Below are 20,185 nucleotides of genomic sequence, written 5' to 3' on the forward strand. Positions count from 1 at the left end.
TAACTTGTGTACTTGAGACCTTTCTTGTTTCTTGAGAAAACTTGTATCACTACATACTTTTCTCTCAGAACCACCTTTTCTGTACCCCACATATTTTGAACAGTTGTGTTTTCATTTTCATTTGTTTCCATGAATTTTTAAATTCTTCATTAATTTCCTGGTTGACTCATTCATTCTTTAGTAGAAAACTCTTTAGCATCCTTGTATTTGAGTTCTTGCCAACTTTCATATGATTGAGTTCTAGCTTCAGAGCATTGTGGTCTGAAAATATGCAGGGAATGGTCCCAATCTTTTGATACTGGTTGAGACTTGATTTGTGACCCAGGATGTGATGTATTCTGGAGAATGTTCTATGTGTACTAGAGAAGAATGTGTATTCTGTTGCTTTGGGATGGAATGTTCTGAATATATCTGTGATGTCCATCTGGTCAAGTGTGTCATCTAAAGCCTTTATTTCCTTGTTGATCTTTTGCTTAGAGAATCTGTCCATTTCAGTGAGGGGGGTGTTAAAGTCCCCTATTATTATTGTATTATTGTTGATGTATTTCTTTGATTTTGTTACTGATTGGTATATATAATTGGCTGGTCCCATGTTAGGGGCATAGATATTTAAAATTTTTAGATCTTCTTGTTTGTCAGACCCTTTAAGTGTGATATGGTATCCTTCCTTATCTCTTATTATAGTCTTGGTTTAAAATCTAATTTATCTGATATAAGGATTGCCTCCCCACTCCCAAGCCTTCTTTTGATGTCCATTAATGGTAATCTTGTAGACAGCATATCAATGGATCTTGTTTTTTTATCCTTTCTGATACCCTGTGTCTTTTGATTGGGGGCATTTAGTCCATTTACATTCACAATAACTATTAAAAGATATGAATTTAGTGCAATTGTATTGCCTGTAAGATGACTGTTATTGTGTATTGTCTCGTTCCTTTATGTTCTATTACTTTTAGGATCTCTCTTTGCTTAGAGGACCCCTTTCAATATTTCCTGTAGCGTTGGTTTGGTGTTTGCAAATTATTTTAATTTTTGTTTGTCCTGAAAGCTTTTTATCTCTCCTTCTATTTTCAGTGACAGCCTAGCTGGATATAGTATTCTTGGTTGCATATTTTTCTCATTTATTGCTCTGAATGTATCATGCTAGTCCTTTCTGGTTTGTCAGGTCTTGGTAGATAAGTCTGTTGCCAATCTAGTATTTCTACTGGTGTATGTTTCAGATCTCTTGTCCTGAGCTGCTTTCAGGATTTTCTCTTTGTCACTAAGACTTCTAAGTTTTACGACTAGATGACAGGGTGTGGACCTATTTTTATTGATTTTGAGGGGGGTTCTCTGTGCCTCCTGGATTTTGATGCTTGTTCCCTTTGCCATATTAGGGAAATTCTCTACTATAATTCATTCCTTCTGCCCCCCTCTCTCTTTTGTCTTTTTCTGGGATCCCAATTATTCTAATAGTGTTTTGTCTTATGGCATCACTTATCTCTTGAATTCTGCCCTTGTGGTCCAGTAGTTGTTTGTCTCTCTCTTGCTCAGCTTCTTTAGCCTCTGTCATTTGGTCTTCTATATCAGTGCTCACTTCAGCATCACATATACTAAAATTGGTCTTCTATATCACTAATTCTCTCTTCTGCCTCAGTCATCCTAGCAGTAAGAGCCTCCATTTTTTATTGTACCTCATTAATAGCTTTTTTTATTTCAACTCGGTTAGATTTTAGTTCTTTTATTTCTCCAGAAAGGGATTGTATTTCTCCAGGAAGGGATTCTCTAATATCTTCCATGTATATATGTATATATAACTGGTGAATAGAACAGAGCCACCCACTTGTTTTGGGTTGTATTCTGGTCTCTTAGAAGAAACTACCTCCCAAAATTTTAAAGGAAGAAAACTTATATATATATACAAAAATAAAGGTAAACATGATGAATGGATGGAATATGACTATGAAGATGAAAATTTAAAAAGATTCTAAAAAGGAATTGATAAGATAATTTAGTGGGAAAAGAAAAAAAAAGAGAAGAATGTGATCAGGCTGGAGACTAGAACAAAGCCATGTGCTAGATTTAAGGTGTATTTTGATCTATTAGAAGAAACTGTACCCCAAAATTTTAAAGAAAAAGATGTATATGTGTACAAAAAATTAAAGTTAAATACAATGAAGGGATAAAATATTATAATAATGAAAATTTAAAAAGATTTTTTAAAGGTATTGATAAGATAAAATAGTTAAAAAATGTTAAAAGGGGAAAGAGGAAAAGTTAAAAATGTAGAATAAGAAAAAAATAAAATTAAAAAAAATTTAATTGCAAGACTAAAGGATCTTGGGAAAAAAGCCATGAATTCTATGCATTGTTTTCCCCTAGCTCTGGAGTTCAGCTGTTCTCCTTGATTAGTGAGCTTGGTCTTGGCTGGATGCTCTTGCTGATCTTCTGGGGGAGGGGCCTGTTGCAGTGAGTATCAACTATCTTTGTCCGAGATGGAATTGCACTGCCCTTACTAGGATCCAGGCTAAGTAATCTGCTCAGGTTTGCTCTTGGGAGCTTTTGTTCCCTTAACACTTTCCATATTGCTCTGGAGGATGGGAATGTAGATGGTGGCCTCCCAATCTCTGGTCCAGAGGAGCCAAGAGCACAGGGCCCCACTTCTCAGTGTGCCATCAGAGAAAAGCTGTCAAACTTTCCCGTCTCACTGGTCTCCGGCCACACTCTAAGCTCATCCATCTTGTGACTGAACATTTCTGTCTCTGGCACATGGCCCTGTTTGGAGTTTCCAAACCCAGCAGATTCCTGCTGCGCATTCCTGCACCACTCCTCCTGGAGGAGGAAGGAGGGGTCTCTCTGGATCTGCCACTTGTGGGGTCCCTGCTCGAAGAGCAGCAGCCCAAATGTGCCTCAGATCATGGTTTAAGGTTACCCTGAGCTGAGAGCTCACTCCTTGGCACTATAACCACCTTCCCCACACCAATACCTGGCTGCTCTGCCACACTCAGACACCCCTGGTCTTTCTGTGACCCCACAGGACCTGAGACCACACTGTCCCCATGAGGGCTCCATCCCCGCTTAGCCTCTGGAGTGATGTCCAGAGGAACAGACTTCAAAAAGTTCTGATATTGTGCTCTGCTGCTTCACCACTTGCTGGGGGCCAGCCCCTCCCCGCCCACAGTCTATCTTCCCATTGGTTCGGATTCATTTTTCTGCATGTCCTACCTTTCAGCAAGTGATCGATTTTCTGTTCCTAGAATTGTTGCTCTTCTTCTCTTCAATCTCCTGTTGAGTTTGTAGGTCTTCAGAATGGTTTGATAAATATCTAGCTGAGCTCCTGGGACCTAATGATATTTCAGTCTCCTAATTCTCTGCCATCTTGCTTCCTCTCCCCTTTTGATGTATTTTTAAGAAAGGAATAACGTTTGTTATTCATCATCAGGAAAAAGGTTAAAATCTCAAAGAAGCCAATTCAGAGGCACTGTGAATGAGACATTATTTAGTTTTAGCTATCTCTCTCAGCTCCCCATAGAATCGTCATCTGCTGGTCAGGGAACTGTGTTTTTCTTTTAAAATACAGGTTTTTTTTTCATTGTCCTTTAGTTCCCCTCCAGCCTTAACTGATGTATAATTGGCTAGTACAATTGCAAGATATTTAATAAGTACAATGTGATGATTTGATATACATATTCATTATGAGATGATTCCCCCATATAGAGTCAATTGATGCATCCATCACCACACATATTTACCTTTTGTTGGGGGGGAGGGATAAATGAAAACATTTAAGTTCTACTCTCTTAGCATATTTTAATTATACAATACAGTGTTATCAACTATAGTCACCATGTCATACATGACCTTATTCAACTTATAGCTAAAAGTAAGCTTGCATCCTTTGAACAAACTCTCCCTATTTCTCCCACCTACCCCAGTCCCCTCAGGGTTCTCTCAGTTAAAGTTCAACTTTTTTTGTTGTTGTTTTTTTTTGTTTCCACATATAGATGATACCACATGGTATTTGTCCTTTTCCATGTGGCTTATTTTACTTAGAATAATGCTCTCTATGTTCATCCATGTTGTTACGAATGGCAGGATTTCCTTCTTTTTTTATGACATGATTATGGATAAATAGTTTTCCATTGTGTATATATACTACATTTTCCTTTGTCCGTTGATCCTTTTATGGACACATTGGTGGTTTCCATGTCCTGGCTATTATGAATAATGCTACTATGAACATGGGAGTGCAGAAATCTCTTTGGGATAATGATTTTGTTTCCTTTGGATGAATACCTAGAAGTGGGATTGCTGGCCATATGGTAGTTATATTTTTTCGTTTCTTGAGGAATCTCCGTATTGTTTTCCATTTTAACTGTACCAGTTTATGTTCCCACCAACAGTGCACACTGTTTTTCATTGTTTTTGTCAGGAGAGAGCCAGGAGCTGCCTGCCTTTCCTGGTGAGTCAATTGGCCAACATGGAACATTCGTTTCATCATATTCTCCTGCTGGAGATTAAGAGTATCACTGATACTTTCTCCTCCATCCTGGGCCCTCAGAGCAGAGATATCTTCCGCATGAGCAACAGCTTCACCACGATTGCCAGGCTCCTTACCCAACAACTGGAAACAGCCAAGGCCAGAAGCAGCAGGTGAGCAGGAGCTCCTGTTTACATCAGGGACATGTCATAAACCCATAGCACAGACAGTAGGCTCTCAACTTCCCAAAGAAAACCAAACCCACTATCTCAATGCAGAATAGCTTCTGAGTAAATTATAGCATCTTCCAGAATTTTTTCTAAATTTGTGAAAACCAGAGTGAAACAAACAAACAAAAATTCTAAAAAGTGCACAAAATGTGACAAAGGAATAAGAATATAGTACAAATAATGCTTATATCACTCACTTAGTCAAGAAGCACTTAGCAATTGCTTGCTCTTACCAGGAATTTTGCTAGAAGCTAGACATATAGAGAGAGATAAAACATATTCCTTGTACCCATAGATCTCACTGTCTAGTAGAGGAAATAAATATTTAAGTGGTAACTAGAGAATAGTGGGAAGGTCATGCTTAATCAAGATGTGGTCATGGAGTCTGGGGACACAAGGATAGGGATATCTACTTCTTCATGGAATGAAGAGAAATAGAAAATTTAGATCAGAGAAGGCCTCCCAGAAGAGATGATATTTTGAACCAAGTCCTAAAAGATGACCAGATTGCACCAGGCTGTCTTTTGGGCAGCACGTGAAAGAGCACAACACTTTCTGGAAACAGAATTCATTTTATATGGGTAGGGTATGTGTTAGGAGAGTAACATTAGGTAATGCAAATGAAGTGGTAGGCAGAGACTGCAGGATGGTGGGCTTGACACCTTCCTAAGGAGTTTGAATTTTACTCTGTAAGCTATGAAGAATCATTGTGGGGTTTTATACATGGCAGGATATTATCAGAATCCATGTTTCAGGAATCCACTGATTCCAATGAAGAGAATAGCTCAGGGAGAGGTGGACTGAAGTCAAGTCCAGTGAGGGAAGGACAGAAGAGTGTCCATGGGAAATTATTGAAAATTATGATGAATGAACCACCAGTGATATGGGTGTAAAGAAAACAGAACTCCTGGGGTTGAAGAGAGAGAGTAGATACAATGCATCATACTGGCCAAAGTTTGTGGGAAAAATTTTGGAAAAAAATAAAGATCATGAAAGATTAAAGGAGGTGTTGTATTTTATTTTGCTATATTTTGAATAGGGAAGTACTTGGAAATTTTTATAACCCTTAGAAGTTAAAAAACAGTTTCCAACATGTACTCTTATTTGATCCTCATGACTGTTCCACAAGGTAAGAAAAGCAGATATCATTATTCCTATTTTACAAAAGAAAAAATACTTCTATTTTTGAGGTGAGAGGTGTTAAATGTCTTCCTAAGGTTAAACAGTGACTAGGCAATAGAGGACAAACTCAGACTTTATCTTCACACCATGGACTGGAGGGTATTCGGTTCTAGAGCAGGGACAGGGCTTATCGGAGACCAGTGTCAAATTTTGTGAGTTTTGGGGATACCAAATGATGCATACCATTTCCAGCGTGAATTAAGGGATCCCAAAAACATAAGAAATGAGCATTTAATCATCAGTGAAACTTTATGTCCAGTTTGGCACAGAGTCTTGTGGTTCCAAGAGACATAAGACACCATCCCTTCCCTCAAAGGATTCACAGTCATGTATGCAAGGGGATTTTGGTAGAAGTGCATACAACGGGCTGTGGAGCATGAGAGATGTACTGACTAACAGCCAGGAAATTATAGAATGTTTTAGAGAGAAGGTGAAATTTAATTTCATTCCATATTTATTGAGCAGCTTCATGGGCCAGGCATTTCTCTAGGTACTAGATGAAGTTGCACAGGATGAAGGAGAGTTCTCCAGAAAAGGGTAGAAAGGATATTTTAAATTCAGGGAATAGCATGGGCAAAGTTAGAGGTTTAAGAGTGTGTGACCCAAATTAAGGAAAAGCCATTGATTCATTGTGGTTGGAGCAAGTACGTCAGGGCAGGGTGAGAGAGTAAGCTGAAATGTCAGGTGAGACAGATTATCAGAAGCTTTTACATGCTGCATCAAGAAGAGAGGCATTCATCCCTTCAGCAATATGGAGGCTTGGAAAGGTTTTAATCCAGAGAATGATCACAGCTCCTAACAGAGTAATTAGCAGACAGGCACTTGATAAATGTCTCTTCCCTGAAGGACCAGGGAATTGAGGAAGCGGCTTGATCTGTGGAGCACTGAATGGATTTGGCTGGAGCAGCAAGATGGCAAGAGAGTGACCAGGATAGGATCATTGGAACTTTAATAAGCAGGCTCTTTCAGCTGTGAGGGGAGCCTGAACTAAATTGGTAGTGGAGGACCTAAGAAGTCAGGGAGTATCATTATAATGAGGAGAGCAGAATTATGTGGAACTGATTACCAACAAGAGGTATGATGAGGAGAAGGGGAAGATTATGGATAAAGCCCAGAGATACATAATTTGAGGGACTGCATACTCATGGAAGATGATGCTAACAACCATGAAAAGAGGAGCATGAGGGAAGCCCAAATGGAAGGATCTCTTAGTCCACTCTACACAGAGAGTATTATCTAACCAATAGGGTCATCAAAGTCAGCAATAGCTATTCATCCAAAGAAGACTGCTTTCTTGTAAGTGCCCTTTTGCTCTCAATGTCATAGTTTTGATCTGTTGTTGGCTGGTTCAATATATAAATGCCTACAAACCAAGGTTTCTAATCTTGGTACTATTGAAATTTAGGCTCATTAATCCTTGGTTATGGGGTTGTCCTGTGCCTTATATAATATTTGCCAGTATCCCTGGACTCTACCCAGTAGATGCTGGTAGGAGCCCTCCCCCTCAGCTGTGGCAACCAAAAATGTATCCAGACATTGCTAAGTGTCCCCTGAGAGACAAAAATTTCTTACACTTGAGAACTGCTCTTATATACATATTCTATTCAAAAATAGTATTTTTACAGACCCATGACCAGCCTAGCAACAGCCTAAACATAGCGGTATCCAAGAAATCCAAGGCCAGCATCATGAAGGGGTGATTTGTCATTTGTATGCAAGCACAAAGTCACTGTTGGCCAATTTTCATGATGATGTGGTTTTAGAAATTTGGTTTATATCCTGGAGACATTTTGAATTCTGTGCATAGCCAGCCTGCTTATTTCTTCTTCCAATGATGAGTGACGTGTGTATCAGATGTGAAAGCTTAGGCACACGTTCTGGCCAGTGTTCTATATGCTTTCTATTGCCTCTGCAAATTCAAAGTTGCAAGAAGCTAGTTGGCATCTGCAAGAGTATATATGTGAAAAATATTTATATAAAGGGAAAACATGTTACACAAGGGTATTACCTTGGGCATTCTAACAAGAAAATTGATCCTTAGTAAGCAGGCCCAACCCAGTGAGCAATAAAAAATTTCCCCATGAAAAGAAGATTTTAAGATACACACACACACACACACACACACACACACACACACATATACACACATTAGATTTTACTATTAAAATATGAATCTGTAGGTATGAGAGTGCATTTAAGTTTCTCCTCCTTTTATTATTTTTTGGGGGAAAACCAGAGAGAAATGAAATGTAGGGAAATAAAAATGTCACCACTCATCCCATGTACACCATGACCACCATCCCCACTACTTCTACTTTTCTCAATTCAAAATACTCACTTTGCCAGTGTTCAACACTCACTATCAATCTCCTTCTAATTGATTGTAATTATTCAGTGGGAATCTCAAAATGCTGATGTGGACAGCCAGCCTTTTATATTAGCTGTTCATCCTCTGTGGGATGGTTGCTAAGGCTTCACTCTCAACATCTTTTCCTGAATAGCTTTCAATGTGACCACTTAGCTTGAGTAATTTTAATCTGTGTCCCCCAAAGAAGAAAGGTCTACACTTTTGTCTCAAGCACCCAGCGAAGTGTGATCCTTACAATTAAAGGGGAAATGAATAAGTGAGGAGAGTGTGAAAGAAAATAAAAGACGATAATATTCAAAACAGATGTCATCTAATTTACAAATCTGACAAATAGCCCGGCAGGCCAGATTTTAGACTTCAGGCCAAAAATACAAGATTATCAGAAGAAAAACAATTAACATCCTAGGGAGAATGAACTGAAGTAGACGGGAGCCTTCTTTGTTCCAAGTCATTCTTAATTACTTAGGTGAGTTTTAGTAGATGCACTAGGTAACACACTTGCACTTTTCTTATTTGCATGTTTTAGAAAGAACGTTTCTAGCTAAACAATAAACCAACAGGAGCTAAACAACAGGAGAGCCAAGCAAAGCATTTAGAATTTGGAACTAATTCTGGGGAAGCAAAAAGAGGTAACAGCAATTACGGGTTAAAAAGGAAAGTGACAAGATAAGAGAAAGGATCTAAACCTGTCAGAATCTTGGGAGCCCTGAGTAGCCTTCTGGGCAGCACTAACCATTGAACCTTATGCCAATCAGGACTCAGGGGATGTGTAGAAGGAGAGTGTGAGCTCCTGGCAACTGTGTGCTGGCCGAGCATTCAGATGGTCATTGGACTAGAAGACACTTTTGCCCAGTGCATGTGGTTCCAGGGAAACTGCTCTAATCGGGCACTAACAGATTTGGGGACAGTTTGTCACAAGTTGTCTTAGTAGGTGGTTAGGCTCGGGCACCAGTTGGGGATGGAAACTTGGAGGGATGGAAATTATGAAAAGAAACAGGGGTTGGCAGGGGGTCAGTAGGCGAACTGAGAAAAGACAGGATGAAAGGATGACAGTGGAAAAAGACCTAGGGAAAGCAGAGGACAAGGAGGAAGGGCTACTGCACACAGCCCCAAATCCCAGGCCTGGGTGGGGTGTGTGTGTGTGTGTGTGTGTGTGTGTGTGTGAGAGAGAGGGGATTTACAATTCCCTCCAATCCAGTTTTCAAACCCTAGCCAAAGCTTCAAGTTGTGGGGGGAAAAGAGTTGCTTGTGAGAGAAGTTTTAACGTGAAGCATGTAGCTAAAGCATTCCCAGACCTCTGGCTTGGTTCAGTGGGTTGTATGTTCTTTTGTTGTTTTGGTGGTAATGATGGCAGTAGTGGTAAGATTTTGTGCTGATTCTTTGTTTTAAGAATCGAGCCCAGGGGTTGGGGGGAGGGGGAATGAAAGGTAAATTGTGGCCAAAACAAAATGGGTAAGTATAAATCTGATTTTGATATAAATGGAAAGAGATGACACAATGGAGGGAAGGCGAACAACAACAAGGTGTATCAGGGAGAATGAAGGGAAAACAGAATAAGGAGATGATGTCCATAAGGAATGACTCCAGGAAATCTATCCTTCTTGGCATGTCCCCAGAGTTTTGGTCTATCCTAAATTTCATGCAATAAACATCAAAAAAATGGATTACAGGGGAAAACCAGGGATTTAAGTCAGCGCGTGGCCCGAATGTGTAGCCAAGCAACATTGCCTGCAAAGACCCTTTTCAAAATGTGAGACCTTTTGCCACCTGTGTTCCAGAGTTCCCATCTTGATACCCTGGAGATCACATCAGAGCCTACCCCTGGTGTACCACACAGTCCCTGAAGGCAGTGCCCAAGAGGTTGAGAGTGGTGGCTTTTTACTGGGTCCAGAACAGAAATCTCAGAGAGTGGGGGCCATGTTCTTTCCAATTTGCAAAAGAGGATGTTATCCATAGGTATGACCATGCCTTTAACTAGCTCCTACCACATGACAGATTTTGTGTTAAGGGCTTTCAACTATGTTATACTGTTTAATCCTCACAACCACAAAGTCTTTGGATATGTATTGCGATGACAGAGGCGTCCTGTTCAAGTGTAATAGAGTGAATCTTGTGGGCAGGTGAAAATAAAGGAGCGTTCTCTATCCAATCCTTACTCCCCTCTAGGTCCTTCGTCGTTCTTGCAGGGGCAATAGTGCAAATGCCCAGACATCAGCTCATAGAATTTCCTGCCATAGTCCGGTAGATCTCAAATGTCAGTGTGGATGAGATTTACAGTGCTCACAGTACTTCACAGATAATTCAGAAAAATGTTAAAGGATTGTCAATGGTGACATTTGCCTATTCCCCCCTAAAGTGATACTTCCCTAACCTTTATCATTATCTTCTAGAATGCCCACTTCCTCCCTCCTTTCCCTTTGAAGGTTTCCCTTTTCTAAGACTCCATTTTGGTACCACTTTCCCGGGAGGTGTTCCCCACCCATCCCTGCCGACTCTGACCTCCTCTCCTCTGAGCCACTATAGTTCATACCGCCATTCTACACCCCTGCACCCATGGTCGTGCCCTGAAGTGTTAGCTCTCTTTCTGTGGGCCCCTCTAGTCTCCCCCCATACTTGAGAGAGCTCATATTCACAGCCTGTGCTCTATAGAAGGAAAACAGAGTCTTAAAAACGCTTATAAGAGTTCCCACTTTTTTTAGGCAAGACATGTTTTTACAAAGAGAAATTGATTCTTTGAGAGCAACTGTTGACTCAGGGAATATGAGGAGGTTCAGGATCATAATTAAAAACATGTGATATTCTGGTCAGCATTGCCCCCTGCTTAGGAAAACTGAATGTAATTTCGCCCCACCAAGGTAACCAGAGTTTTAATAAAAAAACAGTATATCTTTTCATTCTAGAAAGTTCTACGCTGGCCATTGTCTAAAAAGTGAATTGTAACAGCTATTTGTGGCAGTAGCTGTGGCTGCTTTGCTCCATGCATAGGGAAGGAAGGGCTTTGGGGTTTTTCGCCCCTCTTCTCACCGATGAGAATAAGTCTGACATGTGGTACCATTTATGTTCCATGTGTTGTTCATTTACTCCACCATTTGTCCTTCCTTAAAGCAGCATTTATGGGATGTGAAGGTCTGTAAAGGTATTTCAGGAATTCTTTTATCAGCAAGAGATGGAGGTGGGAGACATCATTATCGGCTTTGGAGACAATGAAGCAAGCCCAAGGAGAGTGAGGCCCCAGAGGGGCTGGCTCTGGAAGTGTGGACAAAGAGGGGTGGAGATGGGAGGCAGGGCAGACCTGCTAAGGAGTGGGAGCCTGGGCAATTGCAGCTTAGGCAGGGGATCCTGGCCTGTAACACAGAAGTGTTTAAAAACCCAAGACACACCAAAAAGGGAAAGAGCTTTTCATCGAGCTCCTACGGCTTGGCTTCCTATTTCAAACAAGACAGGAAACACCAAAGCTTTAGCCTGGAGAAAAGGGAAAAGTGCACTTGTGGAAGAAGAGGTGGGAAGGACTTGACCCTCCATAGCCTCTTGCAGGAGAGGTAACCCTTTCTAGCTGCTTTTTGGGAATCAACCATAATTGAACTCTGAGTTTGCTATTCACATCTCATTTCCTGAGTTTTGAACACCTTTTCAGTTTTGGTTATAGGGGATGCCAAAATTCATTTTTCAGATCCCTGTGAAGGGTTGTTCAATGATTATATGTCAACTCTGTTCTGGTGTCTACTCCCATAGGATGTTACTCAGAGATGTGAGGGTACAATGACTTCTGTTGGGGACTGCACTATCACCAATGCCATTATATGTATTATTTACCCCTGGGGTAGATTCAGATGCAACCTGAACCAAACAGCTTCATAGAGGCAGTAGGAGAGCGATGTCACATGGGTGTGCTCTAGAGAAGGATACTTCCGGCTGGGTTTACTTGTCGACCTTCAGTAAGTTCCTGACTCCTCTGTGCCTAAGCTTCTCCATCTGTAAATGGTGATAGTAATAGGACTTGCCTCACTGGATTATGTAAGAAGTAATACGTGCAGCAAACTTGAACGGTGAGTGGCTCATTCATAGAAAGCCCTCACTAAGTATTAACTGTTAGCATTAATACTCTGTTCCAGGTGGGCGTTATCGTAGGTGCTTTCCCTTAGCACGTCCATTATCCCAGAGCTACTGAAACCATAGCTCATGAACCAACACCAGTCTGCAAACTATTCCTTACTGACCTATAACAAGGTTACTACAGAGATTGAAAATAAGAGTTTAGAATTTTTATAGCAATTTGACATTGGTGCAACATCCAATGAATGATCAGCGGGCTTATACTCTGTATGTCTTTGTTTTCTTCCTTTTATTTCTCTGGTGATTTATTTTTATTGTATTTCACAAAAATATTGGTCTGTGACATCTGAAAATTAAATTATCAAACAGCTTGTTCTGTGCCACAGGTAGTTTGAGAATCATTGCTTTAGATCTTCAATGCAGCTGAACCCAGGCAAAGCTTGGAACTCTCTTCAGTTACTAATATTTTGCTCTCTGAACCTTCTTTTGGGACCTAAAGAAAGAGCTTTAATAAATGAGAGAGAGTGAACACAACACTTCAGCCATGACGGAGATCAACTATTGTGGGAAAAATAGTTCTTAATGATATTCAGTTTTACCATGAGTCAAAAGGTGGACTTTGTATAGGATGAAGGCTGTTGGCTAGACTTGGCTATAGGCAAATGCTGAATTCTAGGTAGACAGTGTTTGAATCACAGCATTTTGTGTAGTGTTCTGTCCCCTACTCAGTCAGTGGTATGATTTGACTGACTATATCGCCCCATTTCTAGGTAGCTATCCATTTAAACCAATAAAAATGGGATAAGAGATCATATTTGTGGTGGAACCTCTGAGAGGGTGTATCAAAAAGAAATACTTAGTCATTTTCCTGTCCTTCTAGTGTCAAAAGCTGGTAAGTGACAGTGTCTCCACTTTTTTCCTCTGCAGGCCCCATGATTGCATTTTCATGGTAGATGCCCTCACTTTAACCCCGTTACACACTTACAATCCCCAAGATAGTAATGTTAGCCTAGAAAAAGAGGAGCATGGTATTTTTACAGTTCTTACGTTCTTACTCCTGATTCAAAATGTTGTAATGACATTACTACTTCATATTTTTATGTTACTTTATGTTGACAAAGTGCTTTTGTAACTTGCGTCACATCCAGATGACGTGTTAGGACCCAGCAGCCTTCTGTTAAGGCTGGCCTGCCCACTCTAGTCCTGGGAATCCTGGCTAAAGACTTAGGGCACATCTGAACCTCCCACAATGGCCAAACTGACAAGGTACATTTACCTCAGAATCGATAAAGGCCTCCAGCAGCCTGAGGAAGACAAAGCTATGAGGTGGGAACCACAAACAGTTTACCACACACCAGCTCCAAGTAATGCATGGGTTAAGTCTCACCTCGCTGCAGAATTAGTGAAATCCTTCTCAGCATTTTCAAGGGGAATGCCCGGATCCTGGTCTCATTCAGACTCTGTTCTTTCATTGTCTGGGCCATTTGCTTCTCCAACTTGATTGTGCCAGTGGGGTACCCGGGGATTGTGTTAAAATGCACATTCTGATTCAGTAGGTCTGGGGTGGCTCTTGAATTTCTGCCTTTCCACAACTTGCAAGGTGATACTGACACTGCTGGCCCTGTGAGCCCACATTGAGGGCAGGGGCTTTGCACTTTTTGCTCATCCTTTTTCCATATTCCATTCTCTCTCCTGTGGGCTGAATGAAAAGTAAGCAAATGGCGGATCGTCTGTGTTAGAACAGTCACTTCCTCATAACAGAGTTTTCAATTTTTCTTCTAACTGCAAGGAATTCTCTGTCTACAATTGCTCAGAATTTATGCTTACTGTACAGAGTTGTTGTTGTTGTTTTTAACCAACTATTTCTGCATCCCAGTAGCAAGGTTCACTATCCTTTTGTCCGTACTCTTTAAGATGCCATGGGAGTAAGAGCATTGTATGGTCCCCCCCAGCTGTGAGTAAGAGAAGCTCATCCTCCAAGTTTGGTATCGCCTACATAAGCCACCTTCCTTTGGTGTCACATGTCCTCACAACCTAGCAGCCACCCAGAGTTTTGTCATTTGACTTTTTCATGCCCATTCTGTGTGCGCTACACTGTCAAATCCATCATATGATTCTTTCAACAATCTGATGGTACTATATCATTAACCCCATTTTTATAGGATAAAAATGAGACTTAGATTTATAAAGGGATTTACCACATCACAAATAAACAGGAAATTGGAGTCACAAACCTTCCCTGTAAGACTATGTTCAGTTCATTTCCCCACAACCATCTCTTTTTCAGAACCCTCTAAAAATATCTTGTGTGAGTGAAATAAACCATAGAGTTGTTTCATTTGAGGCAAAGTTGTACCAGTGGAGTGACTGGTCCGCATATAACCGGGCATCTACTGGTCTCTGGTCTTAACCATGAAGCAGGTCAGAAGCAGACTAGGGTATCAGACTTCTCATTGTCCTTTCCTGTAGTATTGGAGTGTGGCTGTTCCTTCACTGTTTACTTCTTACAGTCCCAAAACAGAAGAGTGCTGTGGAGCTGGGAGATTCTCTGTCATTCTTATGATGACTGATGAGCCAAGAAATTGATAAAGAGGAAGGAACACAACATCCTAAGAATTTAGGACTCCATTGTGAATTTGATCCATCATGTTCTCCTACTTCTCTTCTAACAAACTGAACTTTGCAGGAGTACATATTCTGGACATGGGATCATAAGCCAAGATCATCAAACTTTAACTAACATTATTTTTCTTTGACCTAAGGAGCCAGGAAGAGAGGCTGCCAGTCTCTCCACCCCTGCCAGCTTCATAGTCTCATCTTTAGGCTTAGTGACAGCAGTGAGCTAGCTGCCCACGGGCTAATTTGTTTCCAAGGGGAGTCATGCTCACGCCAGAGGGAGGTAATTTGGCCTCCCCCTGAGCATCCCTAGAGGTACTTTTAAAAACTTTACTTTGGCAAAAAGACCAGAACGGGTTCAACTGTAATCATCTGAGCCTCTTAAATGTGGCGTGTTGAGTTAAAGCCAAGTTAATATTTAGGGGATTATAGAACTCTGACAAAGATTTCTGTAAAATTACCTCGAGTTAAAAGTGACAAATGGAAGAGAAATAACAACCCCCTGCATGAGCCCAACCCACCAGCCCCTACCTCCATCCCCCACAAGTAAACACACTCAGGACACATGGCTCCATCCACACTTTTGCATTTGTGAAGCATTTCTTTGCTCTCCAAGGAAAAAAGAGTTTATCTCCAGAAAAGATTTTGGTCCTGAACAAATTCTCTCCTGCCTTTTTAGACCAAATTTTAAATCTAGGAAAAGTGAAGGAGCATGAATGTTTACTATAAACTCAAACTTCTTTCCACTATTTCCTGACCTTCCAACCTATTGGAACCAAAATGTGTCCTAACTCCCTGCCAGCAAAATTCTGTAACAAGACCCAGGTGGCTCGATGACCAGTGACAAAAAGTTCTCTTTGGTCCGTCTTGTGGCTCTGGCTGCCTTGGTGACTCTTCATGACCACCCCTGGCCCCTGACTTCTAAGTTAACAAAGCTCCAAATCATGAAAACGAGGAAGATTGTGTATAAAAGAAAGTCTTTGTGGCGAGAATTCTACTTCTCAGTAATGCTCATCAACCTCAAATATAGCGATCACTTCTCTGGCCCCGATATTTTATTGTCATTTCTTCACTCTTCCTATTTGGCCTTTTACAAATCCCTCATTTTACTCCTATTCTTGCTCTCTGCTTCTCTACATTTGATATTTACCAAATGATACCATCCCACCCTCTACCCCCTATAAGCCAGGAGAAGTGGCCAGTGCCTCATGGTCATCTAGTAGAACTCAGGAGGTTTGGGGGACCCAGAGAGTAGGCTGGCTTAGGAAACCAAGGTGATCTGTATTCATTTAATCAACAAACACTTCAGGTACCTGTGTGTGTCAAGCATTGTGCCAGATCCAAGGAAACAAAGATGAACAGTACAGGTCCCTGCCCACCAAGCAGCAGGGCTTTACCCCAGACAGATTTAACAAATAGAAGTACAGGACACCCAGCTGAATTTCAGATAAAGAACAAATAATTTTTTGGTATAATCATTTTAGTATAGTATTATACACTTTTAGTATATCCCACTAGGGGTATACTCACACCAAAAAAATTAGGTTGTTGATTTGAAATTCAAATTTTATTGGGTATCCTGTATTTTACCAGGCAACCCTACCCTAAAAATACCTACCTGACTTGCCCCTCTTGGGGTGAGTAAATGTATAGGGATAACCCATAACTTCTCTCATGCACAAAATCCCCTCCGAGGGATGTTACAAGGCAATCTGAGAATGAAAGAAGTCATACCCACAGCTACGAGAGGTCTGACTGCTGGCTTCATAGCCAACCCCTGGTAACTAGAGACAGGGGCAGAGAAAGGGAGCTGACTGTCCTCTCCTAAAGTCTGTTGTCATGGCACTCTCCAGGGGACATTAATTCCCTCCAGGATATGGAATATTGGTCTGCCTGGGTCTAGACCACTGATGTGTTCTCTACATATTAACAGACAAGGCTGATGAAGTTTCCAAAGGAATAATAATAATAATAACAATAAAAAAATATCAGTTAATAATAACAGTCATACTAATAAAATCTAACATCTTTTGAGCAGTGTGTTATCTGTTAGGAACAATGCTTCATTCTGTTATTTCATCTTTGCAGCAATATTATGAGTTAAGTACAGTTGTTTTCCCTATTATATAGATAGGGAAGTTGATATAAAAAAACTACACAAAATGAAATGAAGATCTCTCTAAGTAAAAAATATATATATATATGTATATATATATATATTTTTTTTTAAGCCAGAAACTGATCCAATAAAATTATCTAGGAGCATTTACTATAGTCACATGAAATTCAAAGTTTTTTGGAAGAAACTGCTCTTAACTGTTGTTACAACCCAGAGCTTTATGTAGAAAGAAAAAAAATTGTGAGTTTGTGAGAAATTCTTTCTAGTAAGTTATATGTTTTTAGATTTTAAAATTTGCATAATGCTCAATATCTAATGTATGCATATTGAGTGTACTTTATGCCTTAAAAAATCATTAAGTTTTAATAATCCCAATTATGGAAATTTCTGAAATAAGGTTCAAAAACTTGAAGTGAGTAATGTTCTATTATAAATATATACACATCACTTCTCTATCCACTCATCTATGGATAGATACTTGGGCTGCTTCTATAATATGGTTATTATAAATAATGCTGTAATAAACATAGGGGGCCATGTATCTTTGAATCCATGTTTTTTTACCTTTGGGTAAATACCCAGTAGTAGAACTACTAGATCACATGGTATTTCTGTTTTTAACTTTCTGAGAAACCTCCAAACTGTTTTCCATAGTGGCTGTATCAGTTTGCTTTCCTACAACAGTACAAAGGAATTCCTCTTCCTCTACATTTTTACCAACACTTGTTGTTTTGGGGTATTGAATTTAGCCATACTGTTAGGTGTTAAGTGATAACTCATTGTGGTTTTGATTTGCATTTCCCTGATAATGAGAGATGTTGAGCATCTCTTTTTCATGTGTCTGTTGGCCATCTGGATGTCTTCTTTGGAGAATTGTCTGTTCATGTCTTCTGCCCATTTTTTAATTAGATTATATGTTTGGTGTTGAGTTGTATAAGTTCTTTATATATTTTGGATACTAATGGATATATCATTTGCAAATATCTTCTCCCATTCAGCAGGTTGCCTTTTAGTTTTATTGATTGTTTCCTTGACTGTACAGAAGCTTTTTATTTTGATGTAGTCCCAATAGTTTATGTTTGGTTTTGTTTCCCTTGCCTCCTCACGGGACCCATCTAGAAAAATGTTGCTATGGCAGATGGCAGAGAAAATCCTACCTGTGTTCTCTTCTAGGGCTTCTATGGTTCTAGGTCTCATTTTAAGTCTTTAATCTATTTTGAGTTTATTGTGCATGATGTGGGAAATTGGTCCAGTTTCATTATTTTGCATGTGGCTATCCAGTTTGTTCAAGAGACTTTCCTATTGCATCTTCTTGTCTCCTTTGTCAAAGATTAATGGACCATCTAATCATGGGTTTCCTTTTGGGCTCTATTCTGTTCCTTTGATCTATGTGTGTATTTTTGTGTCAGTACCATACTGTTTTGATTACTATAGATTTGTTGTATATCTTGAAAACTAGGATTGTGATACCTCCAGTTTGGTTCTTTTTCAAGATTACTTCAGTTGCTCCAAGTCTTTTGTGTTTCCATACCAGTTTCAGGATTATTTGTTCTAGTTCTGAGAAAAATGCTATTGATATTTGATAGGGATGGCATTAAATCTGTAGATTGTTTTGGGAGGTATGGATATTTTAACAATATTTATTCTTCCAATCCATGAATATGGGATATATTTCAATTTATTTTTGTCGTCTTCAATTTCCTTCATCAGTGTTTCATAGTTTTCAGAGTACAGGTCTTTTGCCTTCTTGGTTAAGTTTATTCCTATGTATTTTATTGTTTTGGTGCAACTGTAAATAGGATTTTTTAAAAATTTCTCTTTCTTCTACTTTGTTGTTGTATAGAAATGCAACTGATTCCTGTATATTGATTTTGTATCCTTCAACTTTACTGAATTCATTTATCAGTTCTAGTAGGGTTTGTTGTAGTTTTGTTTTTTGTTTTTTGGGTTTTTTTGGTGGCATTGTTAGACTTTTTAATATATAGTATCATGTCATCTACAAATAGTAAATGCTTTATTTCCTCCTTACCAATTTGGATGTCTTTTATTTCTTTTTCTTGTCTGATTGCTGTGGCTGGAACTTCCAATACTATATTGAATAAAAGTGATGAGAGTTGACTGTCCTTTTCTTATTCCTGATGTTAGGGGAAAAGTTCTCAGTGTTTTACCATGGAGCGTGATGTTTGCTGTTTTTTCATATATGACCTTTATTATGTTGAGGTATGTTCCCTCTAAACCTACTTTGTGGGAGGTTTTAATGATGAATAGATGTTATACTTTGTCAAATGTCTTTTCTGCATCTATTTAAATGATCATATAGTTTTTATTCTTTCTCTTGATTATGTGTGTATCACATTGATTGATTTATGAATATTGAACTACTCTTGCATCTCATGAATAAATCCCACTTGATTGTGATGCATGATTTTATTAATGTATTGTTGGATTCAGTTTCCTAGTATTCTGGTGAGGATTTTTGCATTTGTAGTCATCTGAGATATTGATCTCTTCTGTGTGTGTGTGTGTGTGTGTGTGTGTGTGTGTGTGTGTATTTATCTGGTTTTGATATCAGGATAATGCTAGCCTCATAGAATGAATTTGGAAACTTTCCTTCCTCTTCTTTTTTTTTTTTTTGTAAATAGTTTGAGAAGAATAAGTATTAACTCTTATTTAGATGTAGAATTATCTTTGAAGCTCTCTGCACTCTGGACTCTTATTTGTTGAGAGTTCTTTGATTACTCATTCAATTTCATTACTAATATTTGGTCTCTTCACATTTTCTATTTCTTCCTGGGTCAGTTTTAGAAGGCTTTATGTTACTAGGAATTTATCCTTTTTTTTCCCCTAGGTTGTCCTGTTTGTTGGCATAAAGTTTTCATAAAATGCTCCTATAATCCTTTGTATTTCTGTGCTGTCAGTTGTTATTTCTCGTCTTTCATTTCTGAATGCTAGAGTTTGTTTGATCTCTCTCTCTCTCTTTATGACTCTGGCTAAAGGTTTATTAATTTTGTTTTTCTTCTTAAAGAACCAGAGCCTGGTTTCATTGATCTGTTCCACTGCTTTTTGTTTTGTTTTGTTTTAGTTTATATTTCATTTGTTTCTGCTCTAATCTTTATCATTTCCTTCCTTCTACTGGTTTTGGATTTTGTTTGTCCTTC

At 39.4% G+C, this 20,185-nt stretch overlaps 1 protein-coding gene across 2 annotated transcripts in view; it reads left to right on the forward strand.

Annotated features, from left to right (window-relative positions):
* Nucleotides 1-20,185, forward strand: part of VEPH1 (ventricular zone expressed PH domain containing 1) — a 243,943-nt gene that overhangs the window by 118,968 nt on the left and 104,790 nt on the right. For both annotated transcript variants that reach the window (XM_046003913.1, XM_046003914.1), the window contains exon 7: nt 4,412-4,632. In XM_046003913.1, coding sequence (XP_045859869.1) covers nt 4,412-4,632 — 221 coding nt within the window. The remainder of the gene's footprint in view (nt 1-4,411; nt 4,633-20,185) is intronic.

The sequence above is a fragment of the Meles meles genome, chromosome 4 (assembly GCF_922984935.1).
Source record: "Meles meles chromosome 4, mMelMel3.1 paternal haplotype, whole genome shotgun sequence".
Lineage (NCBI taxonomy): Eukaryota > Metazoa > Chordata > Mammalia > Carnivora > Mustelidae > Meles > Meles meles.